The 18555-nt window shown below is 35.1% G+C and overlaps 1 protein-coding gene across 3 annotated transcripts in view; it reads left to right on the top strand.

Annotated features, from left to right (window-relative positions):
- Positions 1–18555, top strand: part of PDS5B (PDS5 cohesin associated factor B) — a 178935-nt gene that overhangs the window by 63720 nt on the left and 96660 nt on the right. For all 3 annotated transcript variants that reach the window (XM_055542385.1, XM_055542384.1, XM_055542386.1), the window contains exons 2-7: positions 4648–4774; positions 7548–7751; positions 9857–9943; positions 10045–10142; positions 10784–10910; positions 18420–18500. In XM_055542385.1, coding sequence (XP_055398360.1) covers positions 4667–4774; positions 7548–7751; positions 9857–9943; positions 10045–10142; positions 10784–10910; positions 18420–18500 — 705 coding nt within the window. In that variant the 5' untranslated portion in view covers positions 4648–4666. The remainder of the gene's footprint in view (positions 1–4647; positions 4775–7547; positions 7752–9856; positions 9944–10044; positions 10143–10783; positions 10911–18419; positions 18501–18555) is intronic.

Raw genomic sequence — 18555 nt, 5'->3', positions numbered from 1 at the left:
CCATAGTTCATCAGGCACTCTATCAGTTCTAGTCCCTTAAATCTATTTCTCACTTCCACTGTATAATCATAAGGGATTTGATTTAGGTCATAATTGTATGGTCTAGTGGTTTTCCCTACTTTCTTCAATTTAAGTCTGAATTTGGCAATAAGGAGTTCATGATCTGAGCCATAGTCAGCTCCTGGTCTTGTTTTTGCTGACTGTATAGAACTTACTCAGTGGTTGTATAAACTCTTTAGTATTAGAATAATTTGCGTTTCATTGTTCATTCTGTATACAAAACTGTAGGTTTTATAATGACATGTATATAATGGTATTTGAAATTAATATATACATATATGTGTGAGGTGTTTAAGTCCCTCAGTTGTGCCCAACTCTTTGCAGCCCAATGGACTGTGTAGCCTGCCAGGCTCCTCTGTCCATGGGATTTTTCAGGCAAGAATACTGGAGTGGGTTGCCATGCCCTCCTCCAGGGGATCTTCCCAGCCCAGAGATCAAACCTGCATCTCTTGCATTGGCAGGCAGATTCTTTACTACTGAGCCCCTTGGGGAGTCCATATACATATGTACTCTATAATACATTTATATACAATGTATAAATGGACTCTGACACAGGTCTGTTTTTATATAAATTATTTAAGTTACTACTTTCTTATTTTTAGTTCATTTGCTCTATCATAATGTCTACTATTGAAATTCAACACAAAATGAATGTCAAATAATTTCTTTGACACTATTTCAGAGGAGCAGCTGTGTGTCAATATATCTTTCCCCTTTGACTTCCCGTAACAGTTGAATAGCCTGTTTCTTTACTGTAATCTTCCTTTCATCTTCTGCATTGCTCTCCTTCTTCACTCTTTCTCCTTTCCACCTTTTTTCTCTCTCTCTTTTTTTTTTTTTCACCTTTTTTCTCTTACATTATTATTTGGTGTTTGTTCCTGTTGTTGTCTGGGAAGTACATAAAGAGATCAGTTTACCAAGTCCAAGAGCCTGAGGTTATCTTGAAAGAGTGATGTGTATTTCCAAAGTCACTAACACTATATACCATCTCTCTATCTTCAAACTTTTTTTTTTTCTAGTTAAAAAGCAGTATTTTTCTCTCTTTTCTGACCCTCTTCTGTTTTCTTTCCTGACTGCCCCCCCCCCAACCCGCCACATCAGCACAGATATTTCTTAGAGTTTAGTCTCTGTATTTCAGCTCACCCTACACATTTTCTTTATTGATTCTGTAAGCCCCCAAAGCGTAAGCTATATGTGGTGCTAAAGTATTTTCTTTCATTGACTTTTCTCTAGAACTTCAGCTTAATATCTTTAGTTGCCTTGTATTCCAAACTTAATTTTTCCAAAGACTTGACTTCTCACTGGTTTTTCCCTGTCTCTGTTATGATGAGGGCAGTTATTTTATGTGTTCTGCTCACCATTGTATCCTTAGTGCCGAGAGAACCGCTGTCACACCAAGTAAGTTCTCAGTAGATATTTAAATGGTTGACTTTCTTGAATCTTGTAATCATCTTCTACTTCTCGCAAGTAAGCATTCATAGTCTTTGCATCAGTTTTCTTATTCTTAGTCTTTCCCTGCAGTCTGTTCCTTATTAGTTCTTATTGGAATTTTGTAGCAGTTTCCTGTTCTTACTGTATTTGAATTCTCATCTGCCTAGCCTGTACTTCCTATTGGAGCCACCGTCTCTTAAAATAGTTCTGGTCATTGATTCAGCAAGTATTTCTTGAGCACCTACTTTGTTCTAAGAATGCCTAAAATGATACATACTGTCCTTGTTCTAAAGGACATCAACCCTGAATATTGATTGGAAGGACTGATACTGAAGCGCCAATATTTTGGCCACCTGATGCAAAGAGCTGACTCATTGGAAAAGACCCTTATGCTGGGAAAGATTGAAAGCAGGAGGAGAAAGGGGTGACAGAGGATGAGATGGTTGGATGGCATCACTGACTCAATGGACGTGACTTTGAGCAAACTCCTGGAGATAGTGAAGGGCAGGGAAGCCTGGCATGTTGCAGTTCACGGGGTCACAAGGAGTCAGACATGACTTAGTGACTGAACAACAAATTTTTTTAAGGAGCTTATAGTCAAGTAGGGGAAACAGACAAATGAATTTATTAAATATGTGATTAAATGCCTATTATGATATGTTCACAGTTTTCCAAGCTGTAGGGGAAAGAGCCAAGCTCGGCCTAAGGAGGTTGGGAGAAGTTTAAATATAATCTTGAGAATTCAAGGTACATGGAGTTTGTTTATAGAGAGGGGCCAGTGAATTTATCTTTACTTTGAGGAAACAGCCCATGTGTATACTCACATAAGTATTTCAAACCTCTGCTCACAAACCATTGCTTATGAAGCTGAAGTGCAAACTGAGAGACCTGCTGCTTTGTTGCTCTACCTTTCCTTCTTCACTCCCTTTTACTTCCTTCCACTTTTTCCTTTAGTCATGGCTTTAGACCAGTAACAAATTCTGAACTTTGTTCTCTGGGATTTATTCAGATTCTTTTCTCTGTCCTTTTGTTCTGTATGTTGCTAACACTTCACCCCCATCTGTTTTCGATTTCTTTCAATCTTCTATTTTTCCAGGCTCGTTGTTTGTTATTTCTGTTGATAACTTTAGGATTTATTGTGATTTAATCATTTAGGGATAATGTCTATTTCCTTTGTCAATTTTGAGACCTATCTTAACTCATGTGGCCCTATAGCCACTCTAGAATGTCATGCAAATAATAGGTTCTTGATAAAGTTTTGACTGTACAGATGGAACCATGTCTACATTATTAAGCTATAGTCTGTGGTCATAATCATGTGTCTGTTGTTAAGGAAGATGAACAGCTTTTGCTTCTGTTGAGGCAAGGTAGAGAGACTTTCTTATATTTCAGGTTCTATGGAAAACTGGGAATCCTATCACGTTTATATTTACCTTCCTGTAGAATGGTTTATCCTAGGCGTTCACTGAATATCTTCTTTGGTTGAAGGAACACAAACGGCTGTAGGTTTGATTCTTGGCTTTTCCTAACCTGAGGTTGTGAAGTTGTTTTCCTACATTATATTTTAAAATCCTTTCCAGTTGCCTCAATATTTATTTCATTAATCGACCTGAAATTCCTTTTGTGTATGGTGTATTGTATGGGTACAGTGTCATCTTTTTCCTTATAGATATGAAAGTCTCAGAAAGTAAAAAATTTAAACAACTTTATTGAGATGTAATTTATAGATCATAAAATTAATAAGATTGACCTATTTCAAGTGTATAGTTGAGTAATTTTTAGTAAATATCCTGAGATGTGAAACTCGCCATAGTCCAATTTTAGAATATTTTTATTAGTCCAATAAGATCCCTCATGCCGATTTATAATTAATCTGTCACTGAATTTTTTATAAGTTTTCATGAGTTCTCAGCAGCATCTCTATTACAGGGTTAAACAAGTGATGACAGCAGGTATTTTTTTGTCCTGAAAACAGGTAAAACATTTTCAGAAGAGCATCAATAAGCATGATTTATGCTGTAGTGTGTAGCATCTTACCTTTCTCAGATTCAGAAATCTTTCATATAATTCTTAGTTTGTTGAACTTTTTTCCTTATTTTCTTTTATAGTTGTAAATTGATGTTGAATTTTCTTCAAACATTGTCTCCTAATTTTTTGAGATTATCACGATTTTTCTTTTTTATTCTGTTAATATGGTGAATTCAACCTTGCATTTCTGGGATTAAACGCAGTTTTTTATCTGCAGCTACATTTGGTTTCTAAGTATTTTTTTTTTCCCTAGTATTTTATTTAAAAACTTTATAAACAGAAAAGACCTGTTGGTGGTTCTTTTCCCTTTCTCTTTTTCTCATTGGGTGTTAGTATCATGGTTATGCTAGTTAGCTGGATAAAATTGTTAGGTTGGTGAAAGAGTAACTGTGGTTTTGGACTGTGAATTTTAAATCACACAACTAGGCTCAAACACATCTTTATTAATCAAAATAGGAACAATTACAGTCAACACATTTTTGCTAATGAGAAATAAGTTGGTTTATTCCTGTAGCATAAAAATCCGTGCTTTGGAATTCAGCAAACTCTTGGAAAGCATTATCTTTAGGGGGTTGGGGTAGTATTCTACATTAATGTCAGGAAGGGTCTCTTGTTTGATGTTCTATCTTGACAAGAGTCTGTCCTCTTTTTCCCCTAAGATCATGGAAACTGAATTCTAGATTTGTCAGGGTTGGCAGATGGTTTCAGGGTGTAAGTAGATATAATGTTCCATTTACTTCTCTGGATTCCTGAATTCTCTTAGATTTTGGCCCAAGTAATTTGTAATACTGTAAAAAAAAAATGCTGTGTGTGTATTTTATATATATGTATAATTTTGTAGTATATATTATAAATATTATATAGTATTTTATATATGTAGGTAAGTATATAATTAAAATCATTTTTTTTTGTAATTGAAGGAGTAGTTCAAATAACTTAGCTTGTCACTAATGGAAATGAAAGTAAAAATAAAATTTTAAAATTTGGAGAAATGTTCAATAAAATGATTTTCATTAATTAAATGAATTACTATAAATTAGGAAATAGTTATAATTTTTTTCATGTTTATTATGAATATTGTTAATGCTTTTTTTTTTTGGTTTGCATCTAATAGTTTTCTTGTTTTAGGGGTAAAAATATTTCCATCATGGCTCATTCAAAGACAAGGACCAATGATGGAAAAATTACCTATCCTCCTGGTGTCAAGGAAATCTCAGATAAAATATCTAAAGAAGAGATGGTGAGACGGTTAAAGGTGAGTAGAATTAGGTTATGTCCTTTGGGCATCCGTTTAGGATAAGTGGAGTTGGGGAGAGCACCTGTGGAAATCATATAGGGCTGTACCTTGGTAAGGCAGCTTGGTAAAGCACATCAGAGCAGAAAATATTTCATGGCCAAAACTAGTTAGCTGTAATTAGGAGCTAAGAAACTGGAATAGGTAAAGAATTGTAGAGTTTCCTTAGCTATTGTTAATTGGAGCGTAGTTGGAAAGGTGAAGCTTAGGATTTTTAGGGCCTCCTCTCCTGCTGGGTTGCTTCAGTTGTGTCTGACTGTGTGCCACCCCATAGACGGCAGCCCAACAGGCTCTACTTGGGTATAAAAGACAAATCCCCAGTATGCTTATACTCCTTATTATCTGTCGAAAGTTGTCTCCTCTCTCCAAAATCTCATTTATTTTATAAAAACAACCATTTTAATTTGATTTTTAATTCTTATTAAAAATTAAATTTAAAAGATTTAATTTTTTCTACTGAGTATTAAGTCTACATTTTACTTTCTTGAATTTTGAAATGAAATTAAAGAGTTTTACTTCTAGCTCTCGGTTTGTGATGTGCAGCAGTGAGTCAAGATGGATGGCGAACTTCCATTCATGAGGCAGTCACTGTATGGTTAAACTCTTCATATTTGCTTGAATAATATTTCATCTTTCACCATCAGTGATGGTCTTCATGATTAAAATGGTTAGAAGAGCAGAGTGGCCAAGGAGATTATTAAACTGATTAGTTCAGATGTTCTTTATTTTTAAGCATTTTTTTCCCCTTCAGTGTTGTATCCACCTAGACATGTTGCCGGTTATTAATATTTATGTATATTTTCAGTGTAGAAAGTTTGCCATAATTAATCACTGAAGGCCCAGGAGCCTTACAATACTACTTTATTGCTGCATGATTATTTTTATTAGAAGGAAAAAACCCCTTGTATTATTATAAATGTCACATAAAATCTTAGTATTGTAGCCTATGCATACAATACTGGAATGACAGATATAAGGTGTTTATTATTCAAAGCAAAAGGCATCTTTGAGCAGATTAAGTTTACCAATATGTGGATCTTTTATCTAGTTGGGAGTTTGTGTATATTTTATTAGAAACAGTTAAGCTGCAAACTGTATATGGTATTTTTCGTTTCTGAGTATCTAGATTTTCTTGACCTATTAAATTTTTAGAGAAAAAGTATGTTTATTTCCTCACATTTGTTTATATTTCAGCAATGATATCATCCTTATTGTCTGCTAAGAAATGAATGGTAAACACAGAGATAGATTCCACTTATAAGCTATAGCATTTAGTGTCTTTTATGGATGTTATTTTCTCAGACATCTTTTTTAATTTAAGGACTTTGGCAATGGCACCCAACTCCAGTACTCTTGCCTGGAAAATCCATGGACAGAGGAGCCTGGTAGGCTGCAGTCCATGGGGTCGCTAAGAGTCGGACATGACTGAGCGACTTCACTTTGACTTTTCACTTTCATGCATTGGGGAAGGAAATGGCAACCCACTCCAGTGTTCTTGCCTGGAGAATCCCAGGGACAGCGGAGCCTGGTGGGCTGCTGTCTATGGGGTCACATAGAATCGACACGACTGAAGCGACTTAGCATAGCATAGCATGAAGTGTTCAAGAGTTTGTAGCACCATTTGAGTTGTACACAGTATTGAGAAATTGCTGTTATCTAACCCTTGCTTATTTTGGTGGAATGATTGCCACAGTGTTCACATGCAGTGCTTGTAGTATCCTTTCCTTATTTTGTAGACATTTATGCCCAGCAATAATCTGCTTAGTTTTCTTTTTCTTTTCTAATTTACACTTCCCTCTGTTAAGTTTTAGAAAATCTTGTTAATATGTAAGATGTCATTGTTTATATAATTCCTAGAGTTTCCTGTAATATTTTATTCAAAGTATACTTTCTCTCTCACTCTTGTGAAGAGATTCCAAGGAAAGAATGAGTTCGTTGCATTTAGCTTTCCCTTCCTCCCCCCATAATACAGCTAAGTCCATCAAAGCATATATCTTAAAAGTAATAAAATTAAGAGGTTAGGAGAGTAGCCGTGGACAGTGTACCCCTAAATTAATGTAGTGCCAGACTGGAAGGATTAGTGCATGCCTGGTCCTGGATTCTGGTGTAGTAGAACTGAGGGTCCATCCTGTGAGGAACACTGTTAGCCACAGCTGCTGTGAGAGTTCAGTATGACATTGGGCATTTCATTACCCAGAAGTGTTCACTCTGCAGCTGGGTGGAGATCCATGTGCCATGTGTCTCAAGGGCCCAGTCCAGTCCTACTTGTTGATTGGTATTTGTAGCACCACCTAGTGGATGCCAGATGGTCACCTTTACATTGTCCCTGACAAGTTCGGCAATTTTGTTGTCTCATGTGAAGTAGAAATAGTGCAGGCTGAGACTTCACTGTGACTGCTAATATTGAAATTAGAGAAAAGCTCTTCACAGAGTTCAACTATGTAATTCTTCATGATTGTTGTTTCTGTCCCACTTCTTTTATGTAAACGTTTGCTTTCTTCTGCTCACTCCACACATGCTATTGAGTCTTACTAATGAACTGTCCACCTCATGTTCTCTTTTACTGTAGCACAGGAAGTACTTCATTGGATGCTACAGATAGATACTTTTAGAGGAAACATGAAAGTGTGTTTATTGAAAGTTAACCTTTGTAATTAATATGGTTTTTATTTTCAGATGAATATATGTTTACATAGAGGATGCCATTATTTGATTTCATTTTATCTTTATATAGATGGTTGTGAAAACTTTCATGGATATGGACCAGGACTCTGAAGAAGAAAAGGAGCTTTATTTAAACCTAGCTTTACATCTTGCTTCAGATTTTTTCCTCAAGCATCCTGATAAAGATGTTCGCTTACTGGTAGCCTGCTGCCTTGCTGATATTTTCCGGATTTATGCTCCTGAAGCTCCTTATACATCCCCTGATAAATTAAAGGCAAGTACTGATTCAAAGAACTGCCAAGATTGACTGATACTTTATCTTTCTAACTGAAACGGGTATTAAAGTATTTAGATTATTTGTTTGGCATCTTTGACATTAATTGCAGCAGTCTTTTGCTAAACTACTTTTGTTTTCTTTATTTTCTGTAGAATTTCCTCCTCCGCATTAGTACTTAATTTTATAAAACAAGTTCTGATCTTCAGAATAAGAAGTTGATTAGTAAAGTGTATTGTATACTTTTTTTTTTGGCCACTCTGTGTGGCTTGTGGGATCTTAGTCCCCTGACCAGGGATTGAACCTTGGCCATGGTAGTGAAAGTGCCAAGTCTTAACCACTGGATTGCCAGGGAATTTCCTATACTTTTTAAATTATGTCATCATTAGTGCTATCACTTGGGGTACACTTCCTTTTCCTTTTTAAAAATTCATGTGAAGACCATGTTCATTATTGAAAAGACAGTATCTAGTGTAAATGTGAATTTATATGAATCCTAATTCATATAATGGAAGATGTGATGTGCGTTGTTCTGAAGAAAATACAATGGGCAAAATTTTAATGAAGGGTAGAAAACATACCTAATACTTTATTATGGCAGTTTTAAGTAAAGGCATGTCAATGAAATGATTCTTAAAAGATGGAAAAAGAAAGGGAATAACCTGGTAAATCCAGTGGATAAAAAGAATGAAAATAAGTATAACTGTGCAAAAAAATATTGAGTAAGGCAGGTTAGAAGAACATTAGAAAGACCAGCAGTAATAAAAGATAACTGCGGAAACCGTGGGTTAGAAAATGAGTCCCATGGGAAGATTACTGAGTATGAATTTAAAAAAGACAATTTAGATTTATTATATTTAACAAGTGTTTATGTTAGTTACCTGTCGGGAACTGGGTTTACCTTGGTGAAAAACAGCCTGGACTTGGTTCTATAGTCAGGGACTTGCATTTTAAAAACTGAAATGAGAAACCTGCTCATTTGATCCAGTGAGCCAGGATTCCAGTAAGGAATGCCCAAACTGCTGTGGGCATGTTTGTCTTCTAGATCTCATAGTGGGGGAGATAGGGAACAATATTTGTCATTTAAAAGTAAAGTGAATTATAAGATTTGAGAATGCTCGGAGACTTGAAGTAGATAATGTGAGCTGGTCTGTGCAGCTGTGTACCCAGATGGATTGTGAACCTCTGATTTGAGGTACTTAATTGATTTAAGGAGTAGTTGTATTTAGTAACCATTTTTGAAGAATGTACTTTTGATAGTATTTTTTTTGAAAAGCTACTTAGTAATCTGCATATTCTGTTTCTTCCCTTTTAAATAAGGTTTATCATTTTACTTATAAGGGAATTTTTTCTCTCTCTTTTTTTTGACAGATTAGCATGCTTCCTTTCTAGAATTAGCTTTTATAATTTTAGCCTTTTCCAAACTTTCCAAAGACATCATCTCCATACAAATTTGACTCAAAGTGATACCGAACCTATTGTACGCAGATATAAAGGGATGTGTAATAAAAAGTCAAAAGCAAGAGATGGAGATAGATTGATAAATTGTAGGGAAAAACAAGTATTAATAATTATAATGACTGGGTAGGAAGCCTGACAAGTTAACTTCTAAGGGTCTTTTTAAAATTTCTAAGTTTCTGCAGTCTATTTTCTTTCCACTTGGTGATTTTGTTTTGCAGTTTTAAGTTTCCTAAACTGTGTTCTTTCTATACAGTTACCATATATAATGCCATTCCACAAACCTGATCAAATCAGCTTTCATTTGCACGTTTCATTGCAACGTGTTCGTTCTAATAACAGAATAAGTTTTACTTTACTCGGTTTTCAGGGATGTTGTTTTTAACTTACTGTAAGATGTTTTTCTTTCTCTACTTTTAGATCATGGTAAATGATTTACTGTCTTCCTTTAAAGGGGGTTAAGAAATTTGGTGTTTTCATGATAATGCACATTTAAAAAATTTGAGCCAAATGCAAGTTTTTTTTTTCTTTTTTTAAACTGGTTCTTTACAGTTTTGTCATGATAGATACATATGAGTGCTGAATTATCTTTAAGAATTTAGTGGATGTTTTCATAATCTAAACAAAACTTTGTCCCTTTTTTTAAGGATATATTTATGTTTATAACAAGGCAGTTGAAGGGACTAGAAGATACAAAGAGCCCACAATTCAATAGATATTTTTATTTACTTGAGGTAAGCAGTATGTTATATTTTGAAGTGACATTTTAAAATGGTTTCTGTACATGTATATTTTTACTAATTAAAATTTTACCCTTTTCACCTCTTAATTTTAGAACATTGCTTGGGTCAAGTCATATAACATATGCTTTGAGTTGGAAGACAGCAATGAAATTTTTACCCAATTATACAGAACATTATTTTCAGTTATAAAGTAAGTTTACTAAGATTATAATCTTTTTTAAATATAAAGAATTTTTAGCTTATAAATGAATCTGCATAAACTGTGTTTTTATGATGAATATCAGAAGGCTAATATTTGTAACTTAAGAATTCATTAACATGATTTTTATAGATACGTTTTGAAAATAAATACAGCTAATTTTGTATTGTAGAGAATAATACAAGAGTGGCATTAGTTAATCTATCTGATATAAAAATATTTTTATTATATTATTTTTCTTTTGTTTAAATCACATATTACTGACCCCTTAATTCCTGTGAATCATTTAGTTTTTTGTGTATTCCTTATAATCATCTGTTAGAATTAACTTCAACAAAGCAGTTTGATGTTCTGAATTTAAGGCCAAACTAAAGTTACATTTGATTTAATTACTTTTGATTGTGAGACTGATAAAAATTAGCAAATGTAATCTTGGAAATGCAGTTTAAAAATATTTTGGATGCTACTGTAAGATTTTGGAGAGAAGGAAGCTTTAAATGAATATATACAATTGTATTTAATTAATACCGTAATATCATTGTAAAATAAAGTGTGATGTTCCATGTTATGATTAAATCCTATAAATTTCAGGTATGCTTAAAGTTAAATGAAATATCAATTTTGAATTTCAGCAATGGCCACAATCAGAAAGTTCATATGCATATGGTGGATCTCATGAGTTCTATTATTTGTGAAGGTGATACAGTATCTCAGGAGCTTTTGGATACAGTTTTGGTAAATCTGGTACCTGCTCATAAGGTAAGTAGCAAAATATACTTGAATATGTATCTAAAATCTGTAAACAGTAGGGTCCAGAATTTACTTATGTTTAAAATGCAGTTTGTCCTGCTTTATTCTTAGTTTTGGAGACTTATTGATTAATGTTAATGAACATTAATTGTGTTTAGTAAAACATAATTGTGTGGATCACAATAAACTCTGGAAAATTCTGAAAGAGATGGGAATCCCAGACCACCTGACCTACCTCTTGAGAAATCTGTATGCAGGTCAGGAAGCAACAGTTAGAACTGGACATGGAGCAACAGACTGGTTCCAAATAGGAAAAGGAGTACGTCAAGGCTGTATATTGTCACCCTGCTTATTTAACTTCTATGCAGAATACATCATGAGAAACACTGGGCTGGAGAAAACACAAGCTGGAATCAAGATTGCCGGGAGAAATATCAATAACCTCAGATATGCAGATGACACCACCCTTATGGCAGAAAGTGAAGAAGAACTAAAGAGCCTCTTGATGAAAGTGAAAGAGGAGAGTGAAAAAGTTGGCTTAAAGCTCAACATTCAGAAAACGAAGATCATGGTATCTAGTCCCATCACTTCATGGGAAATAGATGGGGAAACAGGGGAAACAGTGGCTGACTTGATTTTTCTGGACTCCAAAATCACTGCAGATGGTGATTGCAGCCATGAAATTAAAAGACGCTTGCTCCTTGGAAGGAAAGTTGTGACCAACCTAGACAGCATATTCAAAAGCAGAGACATTACTTTGCCAACAAAGGTCCATCTAGTCAAGGCTATCATTTTTCTAGTGGTCATGTATGGATGTGAGAGTTGGACCATAAAGAAAGTGCCGAAGAATTGATGCTTTTGAACTGTGGTGTTGGAGAAGACCTTTGAGAGTCCCTTGGACTGCAAGGAGATCCAACCAGTCCATCCTAAGGGAGATGTTCTGGGTGTTCATTGGAAGGAATGATGTTGAAGCTGAAACTCCAGTACTTTGGCCACCTGATGTGGAGAGCTGACTCATTGAAAAAGTCCCTGATGCTGGGAAAGATTGAGGGCAGGAGGAAAAGGGAACGTCAGAGGATGAGATGGTTGGATGGCATCACTGACTCAATGGACATGGGTTTGGGTAGACTCTGGGAGTTGGTGATGGACAGGGAGGCCTGGCGTGGTTCATGGGGTCACAAAGAGTCGGACACAACTGAGTAACTGAACTGAAAACATGAAACACTTATTAGTCATTAATTAAATGGAAAGAAGAGATAACAGATTTAGTATATGTGATAAAATATCTGTAATAACTCAGTTTTTTATGGGATTATGTTTCAAGGAATATATTAATAGCTACTTAGAAATGGGTTCAATCCCTGGGTTGAGAAGATCCCTGGAGAAGGAAGTGGAAACTCACTCCAGTATTCTTACCTGGAAATTTACAGAGGAGTCTGGCAGGCTATGATCTATGGAGTCACAAAGAGTTGGACATGACTGAACGACTAACACTTCCATTTTCTTTTCTTTGATTCTCTTATATATGTTGGGAGATACATAACCAGTTAGGGCCTTGGGTAAAAGATAGTGATAGTATAGTTTGAAAGGAGGGGTGAAATTAAAAGAGAAGTCTTTACTAATTTGGAAAGAAGGAAATGTTGATGGCACTGGTATTTCTTGCCTGGGTAATATTAATCAAGTTGTGTGTGTATATGTGTTTGTGTGTTTTGTGTTTTATTCTTTGAAAATGACTAACACTCTAGTAAGCAGTGGAAATATGGTTCTGTGATTCACCAGTATAAAGGTCTTTGTAAACTTAAGACCTTTCTGGCAAAATATAATTTAAATTTATAGCTATACTGCTTTCTCAGAAATATTGCCAGTGAAAAATGACCTCATAATCCAAAATTTCCAAACTTTTAAAATAGTCCCTGAATACTGAAAAATCAGGCACTAACTAAAAATTCAGATAATACATTTATAAGCTAAAAATGATAAATGCCTTTAACAGAATTAAATATAACCGTTTTATGTCTTAATGCCTCTGAGTGTAAGAGTTAAAAACATGATAGCTAGGCATAGGAAAGGAGAAGGTGTAAGGTTGGGGGAAAGAAAAGTGTAAATTAAAAATGGTCATTGAGATCAAAATGTTTATTGGACTGTAACAGACATTCAGAGAACTAGGATATAGATCTGAGGAAATTATACAAATACAGTGAGATAAGGAAAACAAAAGATTCTAACAGGTGAAAGAGAGACTGGAAAGGTCCAGTATATCTAAAAGTGATAAAGAACACCAAATAAGAATGGAAACAGAAATTATATGCAAGTATATATTTGCTTAACATTTTCTAGAATTGATGAGAAGCATAAATTTATGAGTGAGATAACAAAGGGTCATGATCAGAATATTAACAAAACTCAGTGCAGACACATCCTGGAGAAATTGTAGAATGCTGAAATAGAAATAATATATTCATACAAAGCATCCAGAGGGGAAAAGCATAGCCCTGACAAAGAATAAACCTTAAAGTGATGTCTGACTTCTCAGTAGCAAGGACAGATCCCAGAAGATAATGGCCCTGTATTTCACAAAGTGCTAAGATAAAATAACTGTACACAGACACAGTTGCTATCCAGTTTGAGTGAACTTAAGACATTAAATATACAACTTGTCAATATACCCTTCCTGAAAGAACTACTACTCTTCAAATACTTTAGAATACTGGAAATTGAAAGAAGTGAAATGTAAGTAGTAGTGGTGAATGACAAAATGCTCTAAGTAAGAACTGATATAAAGCAAAAACAATAGTAGTAAAAATTGTACTTATTAATTAAAGGGATATTAACAAAATGGTCCTAAACCGCTAGATAAAAATAGCATGTAAGATTGAATGACTTAATGGAGTCAGTGATATGATCCTGGTGATGATCAGGAGGATAGAGCTGTAAAAAATTTACTTTGAACTTTAAATGAAATACTTTTGTTAATATTTTAAGGATTACAATGCAGGGAAGAATTAAAATAAATGTAAATGGACCAAATTTACTACTTCAGGTTATCAGATTAGATTAAAAATAATCCACCTGGTCATTGTTAATAAGAGATAACAACAAAAATAATTTCACCAAAGGTGACACTAAAAGGATGGGAAAAGTATTTGCCAACACATGCTAACTGAAGGAAAACTGAAGTAGCTTGTATTGATTTTAGGTAGTATAATCTTTAGTGGGTAGAGAAGGGATTTATACAGTGATAAATTATAGTGCTAAAATGATATCTAACTTGCAATTACATAGGCTAAAAATATTAATATATAAAGCATGTATTGAAAAATTATAAGGACAAACTCACAATTTGGTGGGCCATTTTAAAAACTTCCCCATAATTATAAATCTATTAGACCAGTGGTTCTTGAGGATTTTAAAACACAAAGCTAACAATGCTGTGGCACTCATAATTAATCTGTCAAAGGAATAAACCATAATGGAAATTACTAGATATTTAGAAATGATAACTAAATGATATATATTAAATCCTCTGGGATTCAAGTTAAACATTTTGAATACAACTTTATAGTTGTTTTCAGCTCAAAAAGTTATAAAAATATTGTTAGAGTGTACAAATGGTAGAAGAAAGTAAACAATGAAGAATGGAAGTTAATCAAATGGAAAACACAGTGACATTTCAGAAAAACCTAAAGTTGGTAATTTAGGTCAGATCAGATCAGATCAGTCGCTCAGTCGTGTCCGACTCCCTGTGACCCCATGAATTGCAGCACGCCAGGCCTCCCTGTCCATCACCAACTCCCGGAGTTCACCCAGACTCAGGTCCATCGAGTCAGTGATGCCATCCAGCCATCTCATCCTCTGTCATCCCCTTCTCCTCCTGCCCCCAATCCCTCCCAGCATCAGAGTCTTTTCCAATGAGTCAACTCTTCGCATGAGGTGGCCAAAGTACTGGAGTTTCAGCTTTAGCATCATTCCTTCCAAAGAAATCCCAGGGCTGATCTCCTTCAGAATGGACTGGTTGGATCTCCTTGCAGTCCAAGGGACTCTCAAGAGTCTTCTCCAACACCACAGTTCAAAAGCATCAATTCTTCAGCGCTCAGCCTTCTTCACAGTCCAGCTCTCACATCCATACATGACCACAGGAAAAACCATAACCTTGACTAGACGAATGTTTGTTGGCAAAGTAATGTCTCTGCTTTTGAGTATGCTATCTAGGTTGGTCATAACTTTCCTTCCAAGGAGTAAGCGTCTTTTAATTTCATGGCTGCAGTCACCATCTGCAGTGATTTTGGAGCCTAGAAAAATAAAGTCTGACACTGTTTCCACTGTTTCCCCATCTATTTCCCATGAAGTGATGGGAGCAGATGCTATGATCTTCGTTTTCTGAATGTTGAGCTTTAAGCCAACTTTTTCACTCTCCTCTTTCACTTTCATCAAGAGGCTTTTGAGTTTCTCTTCACTTTCTGCCATAAGGGTGGTGTCATCTGCATATCTGAGGTTATTGATATTTCTCCCGGCAATCTTGATTCCAGCTTGTGTTTCTTCCATTCCAGCGTTTCTCATGATGTACTCTGCATATAAGTTAAATAAGCAGGGTCATGTCAAATCAGAAAAATGGAGATGGTATCAATAAACAGTTTTAGAATGAAATGAAGAACAGCAAACATTAAAAAGATCAAAAACAATTCCATGAACATTATTTTATGCTAACATATTTGGCATTGGTCAGATTTCTAGAAAATACAACTTGCCAGTTTTTTCTCAAGAGAAAAAATTTTGAATAACCTTTAACCAGTAAAAAATTTAATTGGTTTTAGAAACTCTGTCCATAAGACAAACAAACTCGTCCTCCCAAACAACCATGACAGTAATAATAGCAACAGCCGCAGAACTCAAACTGAGCATGCTGCTGCTGCTGCTGCTGCTGCTAAGTCGCTTCAGTCGTGTCCGACTCTGTGCGACCCCATAGACGGCAGCCCCACTAGGCTCCTCTGTCCCTGGGATTCTCCAGGCAAGAATATTGGAGTGGGTTGCCATTTCCTTCTCCAGTGCATGAAAGTGAAAAGTAAAAGTGAAGTCGCTCAGTCGTGCCCGACTCTTAGCGACCCCGTGGACTGGAGCCTACCAGGCTCCTCTGTCCATGGGATTTTCCAGGCAAGAGTACTGGAGTGGGGTGCCATTGCCTTCTCCGAAAACCGAGCATAAAAGAACTTAAAACTCATCACCAGCAGATTTCTATTAATCATTGAAGTGCCATGTAATCCTGATATTTAGAAAGCTTTTTCAGATTATAAAAAGGAAGGCATGTTCTACAATACACATTATAAGCAGAATATAATCTTCATGGGGAAACTAGACAAAACCAAGTGCAAGAAAGGAGGATAATTTAATTTAAAATGGCAACCCACTCCAGTATTCTCGCCTGGAGAATCCGAGGGACAGAGGAGCCTGGTGGGCTGCCGTCTATGCGGTCGCACAGAGTCGGACACGACTGAAGTGACTTAGCAGCAGCAGCAGCATACTCATGTAAATCCAGTATAAAATAGCAATGGACAGTATCTAGAACAATACAAAGTAATATTGGTAATGAGCAAATTGACTTAATTTTAGGAATACAAAGATGGTTAATAGTAGGCTAAGATATTTGTGGAAATTAACAGAGCAAAGAGAAAAAATATCAGTAGATCTATAAAGAAAACTATTTGCTAAAATTCAGTATAACTTATGATAAAAATATTAGCATATTTGAAATAGAAAGTAATTTCTTTAACCTTATAAGGTTGTATATGGTACTGCACTTAATGGTGAAATGATGAGGCATTCTGTTTGAAGTCAGGGATATTATAAAAATGTCATTTCTACTCAGGAAAGAGACAAGTATGCTGTTTCTAATGGATGTTAACTGGAGGCCTTAAGTTAGTGGAATAGGACAATACAAACAAAAGATAAAAAAGGATTAGAAAGAAGAAACAAAACTGAAATTATTTGCAGATGTTCTGTTCTGACTGCTTGTACAGAAAAAAAAATGTACGAATTAGTTTCTAGAACAAGTAAGAAAATTCTGCAGTTGCTAGGTATAAGATCAATGTATAAAAATCTGTTAGTGTAATTTGGAAAAAATTTTTATTTGTAGCTTTTAACAAAAACTTGAGCTACTTAGAAATTTAATAACACTGTACATGACCTTAGTGTTGAAAATTATTGCAGTTGATGGAAAAGTATAAAAGAACGCTTCAATATGTTGCATGATTTGTTACATTTATGTGATGGGAAACTCAGTATCATAATAATGTCATTCCTCTGCATACTAATAGATAACCCAATCAAAATAGATATTGTGAATGTATGTGTATGTGAGCATGTGTGTTTAGTTGGACAAATTGGTTTTTGAAAAAGAGTAAGAAAACGGGGACTTACCTTAACCTGATGTTAAGACATTGCTTCCATATGTCTCTTTGACTGTAAAATCAGGCAGTAATAGTAATAGACCAAGGGACATATGGAAGTAATGGATACTTTACAAATAGATACATAGTTGTATAGAAACTTGAGAGTATGGATATTACAGGGAAGTCTCTGGAGGGAATAATGGACTTGAATGTCCATGTGGAAAATAATACAAGATTCTTATTTCACACCATGCATAAAAATAAAGTACAGGCAGAATACAGATCTAAATATGAAAAGCCAGTGTTTAAAGTTTTATTAAAAAATATGAAACAACAAATTAACATCAGTGTAGAAAGAATTTTAAAAATGTAGAGAGAACACAATCCAAGTAGTGGATAGAGCACAAGCCAAATAGGAAAAGATTGATATATCTGGTTATATTAAAATTAAAAGTCCTATGTCCTAAGACACCATAAGCATTGTAAAAATGTAACTATAAGATATGCTGTGCATATAATTGACAGATATTTAGTGGATAGAATTTATAGAGAAACTTCACAAGAATAAGGCAAAACAGCTCATTTGAAAAATGGTAAAGGTAGTATTTATAGAAAATTATTTCTTATATGTGCAAGGAGCCATGTACAAGACAATTTAATGTCTATGGATAGGAGAATGAGTAAATAAGCTGTTGTATGCTATATGGGCTTCCCTGGTGGTTCAGACGGTAAAGAATCCTGCAATGCAGGAGACCCAGGTTTAATCCCTGGGTCAAGAAGATCCCCTGGAGAAGGAAATGGCAACCCACTCCAGTATTCTTGCCTTGGAAATCCAATGGACAGAGGACCCTGGCAGGTTGCAGTCCATGGTGTTGCAAAGAGTCAGACATGGCTTAGCAACTAAGCATGCACATATTATGTATTAAAATACTAAACGGGGATCTTAAGATCTACTAGACTACTTAGTCTTCAGAAAAAAGTGTCTTTGCTGTGCTGTCTCCCTTTTATTCAAATTGAATTTTAGAGTTTTCTCATTCATTTATTTACTTAAGAGTAGCTTTTTGAATACAGGTAACATTTCTTTTTTCATATTTAGTGGTGTATAATATAGGTATTTTTTCCCCTCCCCTCTCAGAATTTAAACAAGCAAGCATACGATTTGGCAAAGGCTTTACTGAAGAGGACAGCTCAAGCTATTGAACCATATATTACAAATGTAAGTCTTCCTTGTCCAATTGGTTATCAGAAAGATTAGCCAAAATTTTAAAGAC

This window comes from Bubalus kerabau, chromosome 12, assembly GCF_029407905.1.
Source record: "Bubalus kerabau isolate K-KA32 ecotype Philippines breed swamp buffalo chromosome 12, PCC_UOA_SB_1v2, whole genome shotgun sequence".
NCBI classification, from domain to species: domain Eukaryota; kingdom Metazoa; phylum Chordata; class Mammalia; order Artiodactyla; family Bovidae; genus Bubalus; species Bubalus kerabau.
Note: the sequence above shows the minus strand (reverse complement) of the source record. Positions and strands in the feature narration are given on the sequence as shown.